At 41.6% G+C, this 20,554-nt stretch overlaps 1 protein-coding gene across 1 annotated transcript in view; it reads left to right on the top strand.

The window, feature by feature from the left end:
- Positions 1–20,554, top strand: part of LOC104148556 (sodium channel protein type 5 subunit alpha) — a 216,933-nt gene that overhangs the window by 85,394 nt on the left and 110,985 nt on the right. The window contains exons 9-12 of the mRNA XM_068934177.1: positions 10,624–10,765; positions 12,393–12,590; positions 16,987–17,169; positions 19,559–19,957. Of these exons, the coding sequence (XP_068790278.1) occupies positions 10,624–10,765; positions 12,393–12,590; positions 16,987–17,169; positions 19,559–19,957 (922 nt within the window). The remainder of the gene's footprint in view (positions 1–10,623; positions 10,766–12,392; positions 12,591–16,986; positions 17,170–19,558; positions 19,958–20,554) is intronic.

Below are 20,554 nucleotides of genomic sequence, written 5' to 3' on the forward strand. Positions count from 1 at the left end.
ATGAAGATAATAAGATGATTCTAAGGCCTCACAGGAGTTAAAATCATGTTTTCGTATCTGTTAGGATAGAAAGGACATCATTTACAGGCTGGCATTTCTAACCAAGTGGGACTTGTCCCATATCCTGTCATGGTCAGAGCCCAAAGTGGCTGAAAAGCAAATGAGTTTGACAGTAAAACACAATCTGAATGGGTGACGCATTTGTAACAAGTTGCACCACAGGATCAGGAGATGTGAGGTAAGAGTGGGTGGATACATCAGATAGTGGTTCCCCTATCTATTAGTGATGCAATTAATGACAAGTGACAGTGCCTAAGTTAGCAACCCACCAATGCATCAGGTACGGGAGCAGGAGAAGACAGCTGGCAAGGCAGCATCTGAAAGTTCGTAGCGTTTTTGGATCTTGCTTCTGCCCCTGCTTTGGAATAACTTGAATTTACTAGCCTCTGGGTTATGCTGAGGACCCAGAGGGAACATGGGGAAGGATGGTGCCACGTGTGCACTCCTGAAGGGATTTGTTGTTAGAGTGAGGGATATCTGTGTTGTGGCCGAGATATTAAATCTCAAGGTAATTGACCAGACCATTTTAGTGCATTTTTAAAAGCAAGTTAATGACAATCTGAGGTTCGGCTGGTTGCTGTTATTATAGAAGAGTAAAAAAAAAAAAAAAAAAAACTAAATAAATCTACTGTGGCAATTATTAGGTGATGAGACTCAGATGGTCTGATGTAAGAGTGTTTAGTGATGGAGACGGCAACCTGAGCTGGAACAGCAGGTCAAAATCAGCAGGGAAATGATCATCAGTGGATGCTATATCACAGACAACCTAATTATCTCAAAGGTGGGGGCTTTATTACATTACTAGGAGGGACTGTTTTCTGAACAAGCACCCAAACTGCCAATAAAGCAGGAGGTAATGGATCTAGCTAATATTGATTTTAGTTCAGAAGGGATTTGAATAGATGGATGTCACTCAGCAGCAGCAAACATAACATGTGTCTCTAGTACTTTACCTGGTAGATGGAAGAAAAAATATTTACTTATGTTTTCAGGTGTGCTCGAGCAATCTTGAGGAGCTACTTTAAAAATCACGTTGGAGAGACATGACAGCAGTGTTGAGGAGAGGGCATAAATCTTGGTTGTCCAACGGCCAACCTGTCTGTGGGGTTTCCCATGTGATATCTCAGAAACATTCTTCTGGATGCCTGAAATTTGTTTTTTCTTCATTTAATCAAATAGAACTTTTGTGTTCTTTTTGTTTTGTTTATCCAACTGCATTTTTCCCCCTTGATGTAGTGCCGTAACAAGTAGAATTTGCTTTGCATTTACCAGGACCAAAGAGTCCGGTGGAGACAAGAAATAATGTTTGGAGTAGAGAGAAAATCAAATGATTGTGATCAAAGATGTTCTTTGGCTCAAAGTGAACGCTAGTGACGCGTGCTCAGTGTTTCACATATTCAGAGCGCTACGTTAATGGAAAAATCCTCTGCTCTGAGACGTGTGTCACAGATTGGTCAGACACTGGAAGCGGTGCTAACAGCAAGCCTCTTTTAACAAAAAAAAATAGTGCAATATTGGCAGAATTATTCACGTTTCCAGCTCTGTTTCAGGGTTAGATTTGGCTGTTCTTTCAGGTGTGGCTGCCCCAGGATTTATCCAAGCTGATTCTCTGTACCACTTCAGCTACTTTTATTTGATTTGGCTAAAATAAATGGAGAAAGCTCAGTTACTCTGATTTTCAAAGGGATTACAAATTCTCCTATTGATCTGCCTTTCTGTTTAATTCCTGGTTTAGTAGCTCTTCCAATTTTGAGCACTTTGTTTTAGGTCCTCAGGAAGGTCCAGTACGACGATGAAATGGCTAGAAGACCTTGGCTAGAGGCAGAAGCCGAAAGCTGCTCTAGCCTCCCTGAAATCCAGTGTCAGCATCAGCGGAGCTACAGTTTGCAAGGGCTGCAGGAAGAGCAGGCGATAGTGTTGGCCCTTGGCAGCAAGCGGCACCATACCCTACCGTGTAAAAGTGGCCCTCAAGGGCCGTTTTGCCATATACCCCCAGGTGTTTACGGTGAGCTCTAGGGTGCTCGAGGACCCATGAATAAGGGCAGGCCTGGGCACTTCGTGCCTGCCCCAGGTGATGGCACATGGCCAACACCAGGCGAAATGGCCAGAAAGCCTTCCAGGGGCACACATGTCAAGGGGTTGTGGCCTGATCCCTATTTTTAGATGCAACTAAACACCAGCAGCCCCTCTGCCCTGCTGTAATCGCTGGATCGAGTCCCCTAGCGAGCCGTCCGCGGAAAGCGTTATGCATCATGCTGCACAGACCTGACTTGTGCCGCCAGTGTAATTACGGCGTGCTCCTTATTGCTGAATATTAGCCATTCATTGTGATAAGAGATGCCCCATACCGTGGAGTCGTGCTTCCTGTCGGACTTAAGGGGGCTGCAGCGGCTTGGAATTGTCTGTCCACAGGAAAAGAAGACATGTTTCAGCTCTAGAGCAGTTCCCCTTTTATGCTGTTGTAATTTCACAGGGACATTTTCCTACTGTGTTTAGACTGCTGTTTTTCCTCCTGCTCAGCCTGCTGGTTCGGAAGACCAAGAGAAATAGCAAAGAAATGTGTCCATTAGGGGGAACAGAAATGGGCAAAACGCTAGGAATGTGCAAAGTAAACAAGCAGAAAAAGAGCTACTTACCTCTTTGTTCTTTTCACTTTTTCACTTGTAACTAGCGCAGGGAGCCAGCTTTTCAGAAGAGTGTGTGTGTTTTAAGCTAGTTTTATCCTCTGCAGATCTCAAGGTCAGACTGCTTAATTTTTTTTTTCTTCTCACATGATATGTGCTGCATATTCAGCTCATGGGCAGGAATAGTCTACAAGATCGTACTGACAATGAAAGTACATTTGCATTGTGTCTGTACTAATATTACCAAAAAGACTAGTGAACAGGAAGGAAAAGCAGCCAGTAAAGCTGCTTCAGGATGTAACAAGAAAGCACCTTTGGCAACTGCATCCTAGTAACTGTTGCTATAGAAACTTTAGCTACCTTTATCCTCACTATGACCTTGATTTTTCTTAACAAGGTGCCTTAATGTAATGTGCAGAGGGGGACAGGATTCTATACGGTTTTGTAAATCCTGCTGTCACTGAGCTTATGGCGTGTAGGGGACATAGAAGGGACCATGTGATACAGCACTCCACAAAGTGTTTAAGGGGGTCCTAACTCTTTCTAAAGTGTCACTAGGAAAACAAACAAACAAACAACTTTGTATCCTTTTGTGTTGTGGCATTTTACTAAGGTAATTAATACCAGCGCGTAAAACCACACCAGATACCTGTTTTCATAGTTGCCAGGAATACCGAAAGCAACACTTCCACGCTCAGTTCTCCATGCCAACACACTGTCAGCACTACTCATGGCACATACAGCGATGCAGCGCTTTGATCTCTCCAAACTGTAATAACATCCCTTTGCTTTAATACATCCTCCACGCGGCGGTTTAAAGTTCCTTGCAAAGGCTTATCACACCCTGCAAGGACAGAGAAGAAACACGCACCGTACAAAGGAGCGGTGCTGCTGTCCAATGTTTCCCGTGTTTCCCCCAGCGCTGCTGTGCACAGCCCGGTGCCGCAGCTCTCGCCTGGTCCACGGCAGGCTGAGTGCCTGCAGCAACGTGCGTGCCCTCCAGAAAAGCGGGTCAGACAGCATGCTCTCCCACCCGCTTCGTTGGGTTTGCTGCTGGACAAGTAGGATGAGAACAGACTGCTTGGCCCAGAGGGTTGGCGTTGCAGAGGTGCAATCCATGAACCAGCTGGGATGAAGACCTGTTTTGGTCCTCATAGTTGCATATATTGTATTGTTGGGGAGAGTCAGGAATGGGAAAGGTCAGGAGAAACAACAGGTTCGAGGTCACCTCTGAATGAGTCAGCTTTGTCAGACAGGGCCCAGTCTGATAGAGCTTGTGTTCAACGTACTGCATGAATGGTCCCATCCCAGGGAATGGGCTACCTGGGAGCATAGGCAAGGGCATAATAAACAGATGTGCTCGTAACACTTACAGATTTGGTCCGATGGGACAGCTGGCTGACGGGTGGGAAAGGCTAGAAAGGCCGGTGGAGTGAGGAAAAGACTTCAGTTCCCAAATGTGACTGCTGTCAACATCACCAAAGTGATGGTATTTTGTAAAGAATGAAGCATGTTGCTTAAACTGCTAGGGCTTGTGACCCAATTACACCCTGGTTTAATAAGCAGTATCAATGAACTTACTACAATCTTTCAGACTGTACAGCATATCTTAAATGAGTTTAACGAGCTTCTGATGTAACTAGCAGAAGCTTTTCTCTGTACCCTGCAGTGTTTAGAACAGTATTAGGATGAGGGTGGCTTGCTCATGGTAGGAAGCCTCTCAAATCAATATGAGAATCACAAGAAAGCAGGTATGTCACCTGAAAGATGCTGCAGGGGCTGTAGGGGGCATCTTTTTACAGCTACAGATCTTAGGGGCAACATTAATAGTCTCCACTCCTAGGGATAAGCTGCGTATCTGGAAGATCATGTCTCTAGTTAAATAGTGGCAGTAGGGATTAAATCCAAATCCACTTATTTCTTAAGGATGGGTAGCTATTACCTCTTAGCGAAAGCTGTAATAGGCTCATTAGCCACATGAGAGAAGCTGACTGACTATAGGTTGCAGTCTGCATTAAAGAGTAATCTATCACTGTGTTTATGATGATAGATTATTGGCCTGCATTTTGGGTAATGGGTTAGGCAGCAAATCTGGTGTCTGGCCACCTGATCACATGAGAAGACATGTGAGTTTGCTCACCTTGCTTCTGCATGAAGTCTAGGAAAGCCACACTGGGGCAGAAGGAGTCTTTCCTCTTACTTATTTGCACACATGCACAAAGAGGTTAGTGTCTCGGTCTAAAACCCGTGGTTTTCCACGTGCCTGAACATGTAGCCAGTGGGGGAGTCTGAGACGTGTTTTGTGTTTGCAAGTCAGTGCCATGCACAGGTCAGTGGGTGCTCTGAGCCTGCAAGCAAGCCTGCTCGTGTGAGCCTCCTTCAGTTTGCTCCTGTAGTTTCAGCGCTTGGTTGTTGTTGTCCTTTATTCTGAGCTCTTTGATTTTATGTATTTATTTTTTTCATGCAGTGTTTGGTTGGATTTACTTGTACTCTCCTCCTTTCAGATTGTTGGCACCACTTGCTTTAAAAAAAAAAAGCCCTTCAAATTCTCTCTGACCCCTGGGGCACCTGGAGTGAGAACTGCTGGGGGCTTGCAGTCAGGCCTGACCAATGTGAAACGTGCCTCTGAGAGTCAAATGATGGCTCTTGCGGTGCCTGAGATGGTAATTAAGGGAGAATCGTAAGTCAGATCCTCTAACTACAGTGAGTCTTTAATATAACAAAACAAGAAAGGGCAGAGGAAGGAGAGCAACCTGTGAGCTTCAGGCAGACTGAACCCTACTGACTGCAACGTCCAGCCCTGGCCGGGATGGCGCGGGGCTCGCTCCCTTTTTTTTTTTTTTTTTTTTTTAAATCTTGCCCTATTTCGAAAAGGGTAGTTTCATCTTGTCAGGAAAGAGTGAAAATTAGCCTAAGGATCTCTATTTGTTACCCTGCAACCGCTGCCCGGTACGCGCTCCGGGTCTGACTGCTGGTTTCCGCCTTCAAAGCCGAGGGAGGGGAAGAAAACATGGAAAGTGCAGAGGAAAGCAGGACCTGTGTCCTGGCACTGACGACTTCAGCACGAAGAAGCAGGTCGAAGAAGTGAACGTTGGCATGCCTTGGAGGCAGGCCATGGGGACCTGCTCTCCTTCCAGTTATTATTTCTGCACTTTGAAATCCTGCTGTACTCTCATGTGGGGGTGGTTTTCATGCCGTTAGAATTAGCCATGTGTCAAAGACTTCAACTGTAAACTTTTCAGCTTGTAGTTCTGAATTCTTGGCCTTAAGCTGTGACCTTAGCAGAAACGCTAAAAATCCTTTATTGCAATATGGTTTGGGGTCTTTCTGAGTTTTGGTGGGGGGGAGTTTTGGGAGGTGGAGGGGCTTACTTTCCAATTTTTGCTTCTTTTATAAGCAATTCTGTGTAGCAAGGTTTAGGGTGCTTTTACAACCGATATCAAATAAAAGTACAGTCTTTTCCTTATAGATGTTGTAGCTGACATTAGCAGCTGTTTATTGCTAACACCTAGTAACACATAGACAGCACTCGATATATTTCCAGGATCTGAATGTTACAATCCAGAACATGGTTGTTTAAAAATCTTCTTTTATTACACAACCTTATTGGCCACTACAGTCTGAATCAGCAGTTTACTTGGCTTACCGAGATTAAACTCTTGAGCCGGAGCATTTTGTAATTTTACCCCTCGGCTGTAACTCTCTAGCATTCGCAATCTGTGTTACTTAAAACAAAGATGTTTCTTATGTTCTTTAATATCCTGTACCAATGCCAGCTTAAAATGGTGATTACAGCCTGATGGATAGGTAGGTAGACTGATGCTTTTAACTTTTCTGAATCAATGACACTAATTTTATTGTGATTAATAAAATCCTGTGAGGCTCCTGTGAAGGAGGTTGTATTTATGTAGTTTGTTGTCATTGCCCATCCCTGTGCATCAGAGGAGAGTGCGATCCTGTGAAATGCTTCCCCGTAGGGAACAGAAGCTAAACGCTTTGCTAAAACCTCCAAAGGGGAAGACTTAACATTATTTATCTGAGATGCTTCAGCAAAATCCTGAGACTCCTTAAAAAAGGTCCTCGGAGGAAATGGTGTCAATTCCAGAATAATATTCTCATGTAAGAGTCTTCCACCTAAGTTTCTATAGAGCATTTTTCTAGGAAACAGCATTTTCCTTTTCTCACAGTGTTTCTTAAGTGTTCCCATAACCTGTGGGTTATCACTTCTGTCAGCTAAAAAAGAGGGTGAGCAAGTATAAGAAGTAGCAAAGTAAAGGATTTTGTCTCAAGTGTCTAGTCCTCATAAGAGGGATGTGATCTAATGTTAATAGCATTTTATAGCAGAAGTTCATGCTTTTTGTGCTGAAAGCACCTCGTTTGAATGCTCTTACAGCTGAACATAATATTTGAGTACGATGTGCATTCATTGTAGAGTCAGACAGTTCTTTTCACACCAGCAATCTACTGCCGAGTGGAAAAGGTTTTAAAGACACATAAAGACAAAAATAAACATGAAAAAATACTAACTAACTGTATTATAAACAGAAAGTATTAGTCTGAGGTACCATCGTTGACTTTCACAGTGAGGGGAGTTGCATCTCCATTTCCTAGGACTTTCCAACCAATTGTAGTAAATCACTTTTAGTAGTTGCTCTAATCTACTTTGAAATGGAGTCTCCCCGGTCAGCAATGTTGGTAGTGGCTCTAAGAGTCTGTAGACTCTGATCTCACGGTACCAAGAAGTTCATATGAGAGTAGATCTGAGTGCAGATGCTCCCAGTATATTTCCTTTGACCTCAGTGCTCACTTACTCAGAAACCTGGTGACTGGGGAGATCTCCCAGCCTGAAGAAAGTGAGAGGAAAATGTCTTGCTCACATTTAAAACAATAGCAAAACTTCCTTTTTGCCTAAGATATTGCCAACTTATCTTAGGTGGAACTTAATTTCCAACCTGCTGTCCAGCCTAGGCTTAAGTTCACCATTAAAGTAATATCTCTCAAGTCTCTCTCAGCTGTACTCAGCCATTAGTAATAACTTCAAAATCCGAACAATGAGACTAGCTCAATGGAGCCACTTGGGATGGGTCTTCAGTGAAGGACTAAGGAAAATCTCTCCACCTCTGGACACAATCCATCTCTCCAGAATCCAACTTAGTCCATTTCTAGACTAAGTTTCCAGCCAAGTGCATTGTATCAAGGCAGTCATTTTCTCATGGGAAGCGAACCAAGTCTAACAAGGATTTTCATGTCCTGTATGGACACAAAGTCTTGGCCCAGGTGAGCCGAACAAGATTCTTTTTTAGGAATCCAGAGGATCCATTTCTCAGAGCTCTTCAATAACGTCAGCAGCACGTCGTGGTCGCTGTAGGTTGTAGCAGCAGATCAGAGGCAAAAGTCTAATATATCCATGGCAGATTCTGACAGCAGATGCTGCCCTTGGGAGATAGGAGATTTAGTTGAAAAGCTGCTGCAAACAAGAACACGGATATACCGCAGGAATTCAGAGCACATATATGTACTTTAGAAAAAAAAAAAAACAGCTGGAATTTCTGCATTTTCTTCTCTCTTAACTCAGTAATGCAACTCTAATTTTTACTCAACTCTGTCTCTGATCAGGAAACAGTAGGAAGCCAAAGTAGGAAAGCTCTGGGAGGAGGCACTTCTAGGTTGGCAGTGAAAAATTTAAAGTGTCTCTTTTTCCTTCTTTGTGAGATATACTTATTATTGTCTAAATTCTCAACTGATTTAGACTAACTTGGCTCTACCTAAGGTGACAGAATCACTTATTATATTCACACCTCTATATTACATTTCGTTAAGCATAAACAATTTTTTTCATTTAGGTTGCTCTTTCTACAGTGAACTGCAAATATGGATATGGCGTCATCTTGCAGTGCTTCAGCATTGCTTTTTCAGTGTTCAGAGCAGATTTATTTAAAAATTTGTGCTTGACTAATGATATTAGATTAAGCTTCTTAAAGCGTTGTTGAATATCTAATGTTGGTGGCTGACATTGTAGGAGATTTGTAACTTCAAAACCTATAGCAATGTATTCTCATGTCAACGTGCAATCCACGGTTGCTACCCTGTACTGTAAAGATTTGATCTATATCAATATATAGTATACATTATATAATATATAATTATACATTATAATATATATCATAATAATAATTTGCAATGTGTAATTTTTATATATTACATATATTATAGTATATATCATATATTATATTATATATAATAATATATATAATGCTATATCTTTTCAAAAAGTCCTTGATTTTCATAATGAGACACACTGTGCTTCCTCAGGAATCAATTTCTTTTTTGGGTGTCATTTCATTATTATTCCATTATTATTAATTTTCATTATTTATATTGCCTTTTTTCAGTTTGATTTATGGCAATATTCTGCTTTGCTGAAAAATAGCAGTGGCTGAAACACTCTGGGGGTTACTAGTGAGGGGAAAAAAATTAAAAGCTGTATACTTTGAACACACTCCTCGTGACTGGTTAAATGTCTTTTCAGCTCAGATGACTGGATATTACTCAGTAAATAGCCTATCTGAAGACAGTTCAGAAAAATCTCGATTCCTCCTTCTGACAGGTGGAATTTCAAGCTCACCATCTGCCAGAGCAGAGAATACTGCTCTGGTAACTAACTCCTGCTCGGAGGTTGATTTCTACCGATGCCTCTGGTTTCTGTCAAAGTGCTTTCACAAGCCTCGTTCTTCCCTATTCATCCCTGACCATCCCTAGCTGTGTCAACTAAGAATTTGCACCAAAACTTATTTATCTGAAGCATAAGGAGTAGAGAAACAGAAAGCGCAAGTTCTGCTGAGACCCACTTTCCAGCTAGTTAGGTGTTTTTGCTATCTAACTAATGCTCTCATACTGCAGGACTCTAGGGCATTGGCGATGCCCTCGATCTCGTATTTGTTTCTTATGGTACTGTAGAGCATTAAGGTTTTGCCTATTGCTGGAAGTCTTAAATTTCTTGCAGGGGATTTCTTATAATCAGGAAGTGTCTGGTGGCTTGTGCTACGCAGGAGATGTGCGGGGTGTATCTTTTGACTAAACATTATTGTGCAGTTGCCTATGGAGAGGGAGAGTGGGACAGAGAGAGCCAGGTGTCTCTTGCACCTTGTGTTTCATGTCATGATGTAACTGAGTAATTACATAGTACCATTGTTAGCTGTAAAGCAGAGATAGGGGATTTTTTGGGATAGGGGTTAGAAAATTGGTGGTAAAGAGTCAATTTAACGAGCGTCAGTGGTAGTCCTGCCATCTGCATGCCATTTAATGAGGAACTCTGCAAGACATACAAGAAAAAAAATTTCCTGGGAGAAAGAGAAAAGCTGTTACGATCCCAGACTATTCTGGCAACTCGAACAAAGGGCTGGGTACCTGAGATTAAAGATTTAGTCCTTCCAGAAGGTGGATGCACATTAAGCAGTGGGTGTGGAAGGTGTTCAGACGATGTACATTGATGTAGTCCAGCCAGTGACAGACCACGAAACCTGAAAAGCGGTTCATCATCACAGTAGTACCCAGAACTGTAATAGAAGGTACCTAGTTTATGATTTTAATTAGAAATGACTGCCAAGATAGTAAGGATATTTAAACACCAAACCTCTGCTTATGCCGCTGACTCCTATCTATTTCAAATACCTGAAATACTAGGCACTCACGTGCCATTCCAGCTCAAGCTATGGTTTCGTTTCTCAGTTTATCCTTTCAAAGAAAAAAATACTATTGCAAAAAATCTTTTGTACTGTGAAGGTAGCACACACCTGTGTGCGTTTCTTGTGTTTTTACCCAATGGAAGAATTTACCTAGCAGCTTGTAACCAAAGCGTTCAGTATGATCCCTTGGAAATCAGTTCCTCCACGCTGCAGCCATCTATAATATGCTTCATTTTTTGTCTCATGTTTTTCAGCACGTGTCCTGAGGGATATATATGCCTGAAGGCTGGGGAAAATCCTGACCATGGTTACACAAGCTTTGACACTTTTGGCTGGGCCTTTCTCTCTTTGTTCCGTCTTATGACTCAGGATTACTGGGAACGTCTCTATCAACAGGTATGAGATTCTTTTGTAAACTTTTAAAATATAAAATAAACACATCTCCTACTACAGTTAAATATCCAATAATTAAAAAAAGAGAAAAAATGATAGTGATTAGATGAACTGTCCCCTGTGTGTTTTGGGCAAGAACCGTCAATTGCAACTATTAATTTCTTAGGAGTGAGGATACCATAAGACGTGAAACTGGGTGTACTGGGAGGAAGGGGAGCATTGGTACTTAGGGAAAGAAGCTTTGAATGAGTAATTTATCTGAATCAAGTTTGCCACTTAATAAAGATCGTCACATCAACACTTAATGATTTTTTGGTGGTTGGTGTAACAAGAACAAATCTTCTGAGTTCAGCTCAAAAAAAAAAAGACTATAAAAGCTCCTATATACTTGGCATATCTATTCGTGCAAGATGTGACAGTGAACACAAATTCACTGGACAGCAAGACCACCTGGCACCCATTCAGTTCTCCCTACGGCAAATTTTTCAGCAGGGAAGCCTAACAGCCAGGGGCGCAATCAGAGCCAGAGTTAACTTACAGTTCATGTGTGCAGGGTTGTCTGGTGGTAAATACTCATTTTAGCATACTTTTATTGAAATGTATGTGAGCTCAGAAAAACTGTATGTAAGCATTCAGCACTGAATTACGTGCTCTGTCCATGAGGCCACAAAGGATTTACTTCTGCTTCTCGTCTTCTGCCAGAACTGAAGGATACTCTTAAGGAAAGCAGGGGAGCTAGTGTTACCAGACAATACTCTGAAGGTACTGAGGTAGACCTTTGCAGGTATTGGGGATTTCAACTTCACATGTAGTTAGTTAGACGGTTTTATTTCAGGAAAACATCAAACAGAATGAAATCAAAGGTTCTTCAAACAACTGTAATCATTTACTTTGGTACAGAACTTATGTACAACTCAGGGAGGTTGGAACTGTCATGGCAAATAACACCAAGCCCTTTTGTTATTTGACTCTATAATAGCAAACAGTGGTTTCTATTACCAGCATCAGGTTCTTGACCGTGGGAGATATCCATAAGAAGCTCAGCCTGTTACCCTAAATTCCATTTTCTGTCCATAAATCTGGTGGCATACCAGGCAACACAGTCGATGGAGCCCAGGATATGGTTCTTCTTATCCTGAAGTAGATGTCTAAAAAGTTCAGATGAATTATACCCTGAAAGTACCTATTTTTCCCCACGGACTGCAAAGGGACCTAGAGTGTAGCCATCTAAAGGAAACAAGACAAATCCTATTTGGACAGTTTATATGCACAGGACAAAAATAGATTGAGCTATTTGAGGGAAGCTTTCACTGCAGCCGATTGTAAGATTATCTACTCTCAAAGAAATCCAGCAAAGATATTTGACAAAGGAAGAAAACATCCTTGCATTTTAGTTAAAGGTACATAGAATTTTTTGACTGCAGCATAAAAATTTCTTTATGAGAAGGTTATTTCCTTGAATATGGTTGTCGTTTGTCCTGAAAGGGATTCTGTTTGGGCTATTAACAATGACAGAATGCAATAATACTGTAAATCTAAGATTCTAAAAACATTTTAGGAAAGTTATAATTTTTTTTTGTTTGAAAAGCATTGTGAGCAAGTGTTAGCCATTGAATTTTTGTGTTTACAGACTCTCAGATCTGCTGGGAAGATCTACATGCTCTTTTTTATGCTGGTCATCTTCCTGGGCTCATTTTATTTGATCAACCTGATTCTGGCTGTTGTAGCCATGGCTTACGAAGAGCAGAACCAAGCCACTATTGCTGAAACAGAGGAGAAGGAAAGGAAGTTTCGAGAAGCCATGGAGATGTTAAAGAAAGAGCAGGAGGTCAGTAAATGATGACATGATTAGGCTTGGGTAACTCAAACAGTCAGTACCTTGAGATTCACATTGTCTTTATTTTACATTTACATGATCACTGAAATAAGAGTTAGCTTGCAAACAGCTTAATGCTTATTATCCGGGACAGAATTATCACAATCCTTTGTAAAAGAAAAAAGATGGCTTTTCCTGCTAGGATTGGGGCCATTTAGGGTTTACATGTCCAGAGCTGTATTGGTTTAACTGTACTAGCCCATACCAGCAGAGGAAGTTATGTGGGCTGACATAAAAGTTGTTTTCATGATGATATAACTACATCTGCATTTGAGCACAGAACAGTGCTTTTGGTAGCTCAGTCATAGCCCTAACTGAATGTTCTTCCTGCAGTGGTTTAGTTCCTAATCATTTCTACGCTGTTTCATTCAAACAGCCATTAACATCCAATTGCCTAATAAAGAAGATAAAAATGGAGGACAACCAGTTTGAAGCATATATGTCTTTGTACCTGAACAAATGAACAGGGAGATCTCAAGGTTAAGTTCTGCAGATTGTGCAAAGGATATGGGTTTAATGCCATGCCATAAGTTTGAGCAAAACAGGGAGGCCAAAGCATGGCTGTAACAACATAGTCTTAATAGCACTAGTTAATTTGCCTGTGGTTTGTGTGGGGTAGAAAGTCTTTATTAACCAACTGAAGAGAACATTTTAGGTGCTGTGAACAAGAAGACAATAAGAAAATTAGTCTGAAATAACATGCAGCACTGTAGTTTAGAGAAATAAATCCCTGATACACAATATAAACTAATATACATAATTTTCTTTTGGGTACATATGGCTTCAGGGCCTAATCCAAAGCCCATTTAAATCCTTGGAAAGAAAATAGAAAATACAATTCATCCCTGACAAAGTGTTAGTAGAGGCTTATGCATTGGCTAAGTCCTTTTAAAGATCTACTTTGACGGTTTAAGTAGGTAGATGCAATTTAGTCCATATATAGATGCTTTGAACAGAGTAACTTTCTGCCATAACCTTAGGGAGTAAACTGAGCTCCAGCTCATACCTATTTTACACAAATTTTCATGTGTTTTGACTCCAGCAGAGCTCTTTCTAATAACAGTCAACTTTGGTAGCCCCAGCTATAATTAAAGTTGCTTAAGAATTTCCTTTTGAAGACTTTGATTTCAGTTAAGCCTGCACGTATGTATACAAAAAAGGAGCATTAAGCCCTGAAAGTCAGAATGTGCCAGAATGAAGGTTGCTCATGCAAACCTAATTTGTTCCTTTTATGTGTACGCTTTATAGCATTGTCTTTTCTCACATGATAATGCCTAATTTTTCCTGTGCCCCACACGATACAAAGGGTGGCCAGTGCCTGACTCCAGAGCAGCTCTTCACTTTCTCATCATTTGCGATGTAGCCTTAGGCCTACTCAAGCACGCTGTTCCTTATTCAGACATTCTGGTCAAAGCCTCCTTCAAAGACAAAATGACGAACATCTTCAGAGGTTTTTTCAGTACCTCTTGTCACTGCATAAACTCTGTGTGCTTCAAAAATATTTGTTTGTATTTGCAATACTCTTGGTGTATTATCCCAGCTTTATGGGGAGGAAACGTAGGAAAAGAGAGACTTAAGTTCAAACATACTCACTGGTTTGGGGTGTCTGAAATGCCTAGGCACTATCGCCTGTCGCTTTGTATCTACAAGATATGGTTCTCCACAACTTCATGTAACACTCAGTAATTCTATGAATCAACGTCCATCAACTAAAATTAGATATCCTGAAGAAAAGGCTCAGAAAAGTGACCTGGGTGGTCTGCTACGCTGTGTAGACTTCAGCTGTCCCTGGCAGTGGTGCCCTTGGGCAGCCAAGGCAAAGCAAGATCCTTTCCCAAACCGCCTTGCTGCTGGCAGCTTCAAGGGTTTGTAGGCACCCTGCAGGCTAACTCGTGATTGGGATAATTTTGTGCCTGTCTGTGGAGAGAAGAGATTTGGTGGGATCTGGGAGCCTTATCCTGTATTCCAGACTCAGTGGAGCAACGTGTTGCAGTGGGCAGGGACACTTCCACTTGTTTTCCCTCAGGCTTCCTCCTGTCTTCTCCAGGAAGAAGAGTCTTTTTAGTCTTTCTCCCACCCATGACTCCTTTCCCTAGGCCTAATACCTGAGCAGTCTCACCCTATGAGCCGTTATGCCAAGTTCTTGGGTTTGCCTTTTTCTCCCTACCACTGAGTTCTTGCCTCAGGTCTTATCCCCGCAGGATCACCATGCCAGGGCTCTTGCAAGCAAAGTTTCTGTCCCATCATCCAGCTGCTACCTGTCATCACCGCACAGGCCCAGTCCCAACCCCTTTCTCTGCCCAGGTGTTTCCTTGGAGCTAACACAGCAGATGCCTGAGGGGCAGGAGACCATCCAGCACAGTCATGGGAACCCAAACGAAAAGAGTAGCTAGACTGGATGTGGGGACATCCTCCACACCCTGAGAAGCAATTCGGACTGAATTTCTTTTTCAGTAACTAAGGAAGGCGCACAGGGCAGCAACATCTCAACCCAAGCAATAGGGAAGAAAACACTAAGAAACCGAAAATTAGCTTATTTAGCAGTGAGAGTACAGCAAGCCAAACAGCACAACTTACAGTGTTTTTTAGATAATTAAGACATGATGGCAATCAGAAAGAAAAACAGAAACTTGTTTGACCAGCTTTTACATTGTACAGTACAAAGGGAGCACAAATATAATTGATAGGCCTGCTTGGGGACTATCAGTCAATTTGTACAATTGGTGTAACACATTCCTAAACCTGAACTTAACAGCAAAAGACTAGCTGAATCTTTATGAGGAGAAAGCACTTCAGCATAGCAATTAAATCAATCGACTCAAAAAAAGAACAATAGCCTAGACCACGATCTGAACCCTCCATCTCCTCTCTGCTCTAAGCAGCTTGTTCATGAAAGGTATTTCCCACAGGAATTAAGTTTTGCTGCTCTCTCAGCTTGATAGAGCTACCGCTACTCCTTGAAATACATGATTGATTCTTTACATGACTGTTAAGTGCCTTCATTTTCTTTGGACTGATGCCTGTGGGAGGAAGGGAGTGTTTTGTTGTGAGAGCTGATTGCCTGTTTGATTCTAGTGGCTTACAGACAATAGCACTGAGGATTCATAGGTTTCTCCTTTTTTTAGGAACCTGGAGAGTTCTTTCATAAACATATATATATATATATGTATCTATATATGTGTGTGTGTATATACATATATATATATATGCACACATAGATGTGTGTGTGTGTGTGTGTGTGTGTGTGTGTGTCACTCATTTTATGTATTTTGACTCGGGGTTCTGCAAATGGGCCTGTCTCCAGGTCAGAGATGTGGATACTGCTGAGAGTGGCTTCTCCAAACCTGACTTCACACTTTGTGCATAGAGCTGGCTCAGTAGAGGAGCCCTCACTTTCCTCCCACCCACACCCTGATCGGGCATCCAGCATGCTAGCGTAGGCTGTGGCTTCCTCCCTCAGTATATGGGTTCTTCCTTTTGGCTGTTCGTTTGCTTTCAAGCTTCTTACTTTGTGTGCTCAGGGTTTTGAATTTGGCTTCTGCTGGGTTTCCAGCAGCTTCTCCGTTATCAGCGAATTCCTGCAGTGATCTCATAAGATAGCCAGCACAGCGCTAAGCACATGTGTAGCACAGTCCACCTTATCTGCAGTTAAGCCAATGGTTTTCTCATTGGATTTCTGATCATAGCTGTCTGCGCTGATGCATGGGATAAGTCCTTACCAAAAAGTGTTAGCTGAACTGCCTGCAGTTACTAGTATCCCTCTGTGGTAGAAGAGGAAAGCTCCCAGCAGCCAGCGTGGCTCCATTCCTGTCCAACTTTCTCAATTCAAGGGGCTGAAGTTCAGGAGGAGGTTAATCTCCTTGTTCTCTAGGTCAAGGTCTTTCTAACTGGCAGCACAAGTGTTATTCAGGAGAGTGTCTGTGCAGTGCACACATGCAGATGTGTACATGCAGGCTGTTCCTCTAGTGGAATGTAGGAGAACCTTGTCCTTGAGTTTTACATAAATCAGAATATTTTACGTGACCATTCCTGATGCTCCGTCATAGGTTTAGAGTAGATCTGGACAGCAGCATGACCTGCATGTGTGTGTTTATGCTAGGTATCTGGCTTGCTTGGGCTTATTGGGTATTCTCCTCATTGCTAAGCGGAGAGGTTAGAAACATTAAGACAAGTTCCAGCCACATGAGATAATTTTATGAGGAATGACCACTTAGAATTTTTAATTTATCTCCTATACAACCTAAAACTTATCATGAAAAATAACCGCAGAACAGAATAATCATTAGTTCTCACTGGCATCCTAAACCCAAATGATACATCTTGCACCTTCTATCATCTTCTCTTTTAGGCACTGGCTGCTAAAGGAATCGATTCAATGTCACTTAGCTCATTGGAAATGTCACCTTTAGCATCCAAAAATGCTAAAGAAAGAAGAAATAGGCGAAAGAAAAAGAAGTCTTTGGGGGCAGAAGAGTATGGGGAAGACCAAAGGAATCCCAAGTCTGAATATGATGATGGTCAGAGGAGAATGGTAAGCCATGGTCTGAAATGCCACTTATTTCACGGTGTTCTTTGCTGGATAGGCCAGGCTCTGAATAGGCAATTAAAGCTGAAACTTTCAGCTGTACAGAAGACTCAGATATTTGACATTATGACTGACCTGCAGACGTTCTGTGTTAGAAGGAAATATATTAGTACTTTATTTTCAAAATGAATTAAAAATGCCCATTGAACATTCTTATGAACCTGTTTTATTTTATTTTGTTTTGTTTATTTATTTTTCACTTCAAGACTACCCGCAACCTGATTTATTTTCTTACTCTAATTTCATTCATCTGGTTATACCTATCCTATCCCTACCAGAGCTAAAATATTCTTAGAAGAAACATGCAAAGCTTAAAAAGAAAAGAGAGGAGGAGAGAGGAGGCAGCTTGTCTCTGAGGGCATTTTTAATGATATACAAAGAAGATATTAACATTTTTCTATTCCTTTGCTAGTTGCCTTCAAGTCAAAACTTTGTGGCACTTGTTTCTACTTTATATTGCAGGAAAGAAATGAAGTGAGGCTGTTGTTAAATAGGGGTTTAAATAAATGTTATTGACATGCATGACTATGAATCTGCACATGCTGTATGTATCAAATGATCATAAATAGCTTCAGATAATTTGTCTTTGCCTAACTGAGGGCAAAGTTTAAATCAGTTTATTTCGTTTTTTTGAATAGCCATGTAATGAGCTAAGTCTTTTCATATTTTGTTGTCAGTGAATTTAGGGGTATTTGGCAGCCATAAAAAGCTCATAGAAAACACGCAAGTAATGTAAGTAAATGTGACCAATTAATGACTCCCCAGCTCACACAATTTACATAGAGCTGGATTTCTGTAAATGACATGTATTTTTACATGTTTTTTAATAGATTTTGTTGTTGTTTCGTTGGGTGACTGGGTTGCATTACTAATTATACCTTTGTAAAAGCTAGAACTGCTCTTTAGCTTCATTCTGCATGGATCTCAAGGCACCACATACCAGAATGAGCATAGATTGGAGCTACGTGTTGCCAGTTTGTTTCTTAGATTAGTATTTCTTGTTTCCACGTTTCGCCCTGGATGTCATATGCATGAGAGACATGGGAGACACATTTCAAAGCTTAGAGTAAATCTTCTTTGTAAGGCTGTGTCTGGCATGGTTGGAGGGAGTGAGGCTGAGTCATCATTCAGATGCAATCTGAGCATCTGTAAGTGTGTTGCCATCAGGAATCAGTCTCAATGACTGTGTCATGGAAACCCAGGCATGGATTTTTGACCAGTTAAAATTTGGTAGCAATCCAAATGAGTTGTTTTTGGTTAGAATGGACCTGGTTTTTGTACTCTTCCCTCTACCAGTGTCACAAAATAGTATCATTACATAATTTAGTGGTGTAAGATACAGTGCAAAATGAAATCAGGTTCATTTGGTTTGGCTAGTTTGTGGATACTGTGGAGATCTGACCTCTCTTCAAATATACTTGGCTCATCAAAAAGTTCTGAAGAAGCTGAAAATTTGATACAGGCCATAAAACCAAAAGTATGTTCTGCCTAAATGTTCTTATTCCATGAATTTCCTCTCTACAGCTATGAGGGAAGGGGATAGACTTGAATTTCTTATGCATTTTCTGAACATCCTTTTCACTCTGTCAGCATGTAGGTGTATTTAGTGCTTGGCTACATCTTGCTGATGCTCCATTAGAGTTGCACTCTCACTAGCAGACATCAGAGAGGATCATCAAGGCTGATATTTAGGTGTAAGGGAGACCACTGTGTACGGAGGTTACCTATCCTTAAAGCAGATATGTGCATTGGGATAATCATTCTACAAACTAATAAATCATACCCCTCTTCTTGCTCTTCTTTTTTTTTCCTTTATCACCTTCTTCCGTCGTATTCTGCTTCTTCTTCTTCCCTCTTCTTCTCATTTTCCCTGCAGTTCATTTCCTGCCTTATTTCTTTATCTCTTGTTCTCCCACTGCAACGTTCCTTCCCTAGCTGTTATGAAGATGTCTGACAATGCGGTAAACTGGAGCTGGATCCCCCTCCCTGCTCCTGTCTTCTACTCCTTGTACTGCCTTCCCACGTCCTTTGGCACTTAACAGATGGGGAGGGAGTAGAAGCAAGGGAAGTTTCACTCTACGAGGCAAATGCCACCTTGATCCTTCCTATTTCAGTATATCTTTAACTGTCATGTATTGGACAAATACCTTACGGCTAGGAATGATTATTCAACCTCTTAACTTTGCAGAGGCTGAATACACGTAATTAAGTCTTTCTCTCTGAAACACTTGATTTAAAATGGAAGTTACTGCTCTCCCCAGACCTTCCTCACTCCTGAAAACATGTTGCAAAATGTTGTTTCTCTTTCCCCTTTTTCCTTTCTGGGGGTTTCTAGACTCTCCTTGGCATTAGTTATGGTCCCAGTGCAAACTTGGTGAAGCGCAGAACCAGCCACGGAAGCATATTCAGTTTCCGACTCCGTGGCAGAGACACTGGCTCCGAAACAGATTTTGCCGATGATGAGATCAGCACTGCTGAAAATGAAAGCCACCGAGGCTCTCTCTTAATTCCAAGATCTGGGAGGCGTCCAAGCATGCAAAGTCAAGTGAGCCATAGTTCTCACCCTGCTACTCCCAACTGCACTCAGACGGGCAAAAGGAACAGCTCAGTGGATTGCAATGGTGTGGTTTCCCTGATAGGAGGAGGCACCGGGGCACTCAACCCAGACCCTACTTCTCCTGCAGGGTTACTGCTCCCCCCAGTTATTATGGAAAAACCTGGGACAGGCGACCTGGTGAGTACTTTATAACTTTTGTATGTGATTCACGCTCTTATTTCCTTCTAAATGTTATTGGAGTTTGCTGTAATTTATTTACACAATACGCAATATGCAGTGGAAAAACAAACTCACCATCCTAGACAGGGTGGGAAGACAATGGGGCTAACTCCTACAATAATTGGTGTCTAGTCTAGCATGAGAGAAGTTCATGACTTCTGGTGAGACTTACTTTTCAGAGCTGACTGGACACAAATCTTAGGTTTCATATGAATTTTCTTTTCCTTTCTTGCAGGGACATTTTTTAAGTTGGTTCCTTTTAGCATTTGAATATCTGACATTGTCCGATGGCTAAAAATTTATATTTTTAAAATGATTCAGGGTGAGTCTTTCAATCTCGAGACTGCCTCTTCTCCCATGGCTTTCTACTTGTTGGCATCTCACCTTTGGTCTTCTGTATAGCTACTTGAAGAGCACAGTTCTTAGAGCCTAAAAATAGTTCCCAGAAGGGTTTAGCATCCAATTTAAATAAAGCTCAGGACAGATGAGCAGATGATCGACAGACTTGAAGCCTTTTTCACATTTCCAAGATCTTTATTGCAAAGCACCACCATC

Source organism: Struthio camelus, chromosome 2, assembly GCF_040807025.1.
Source record: "Struthio camelus isolate bStrCam1 chromosome 2, bStrCam1.hap1, whole genome shotgun sequence".
In the NCBI taxonomy this organism is placed as follows: domain Eukaryota; kingdom Metazoa; phylum Chordata; class Aves; order Struthioniformes; family Struthionidae; genus Struthio; species Struthio camelus.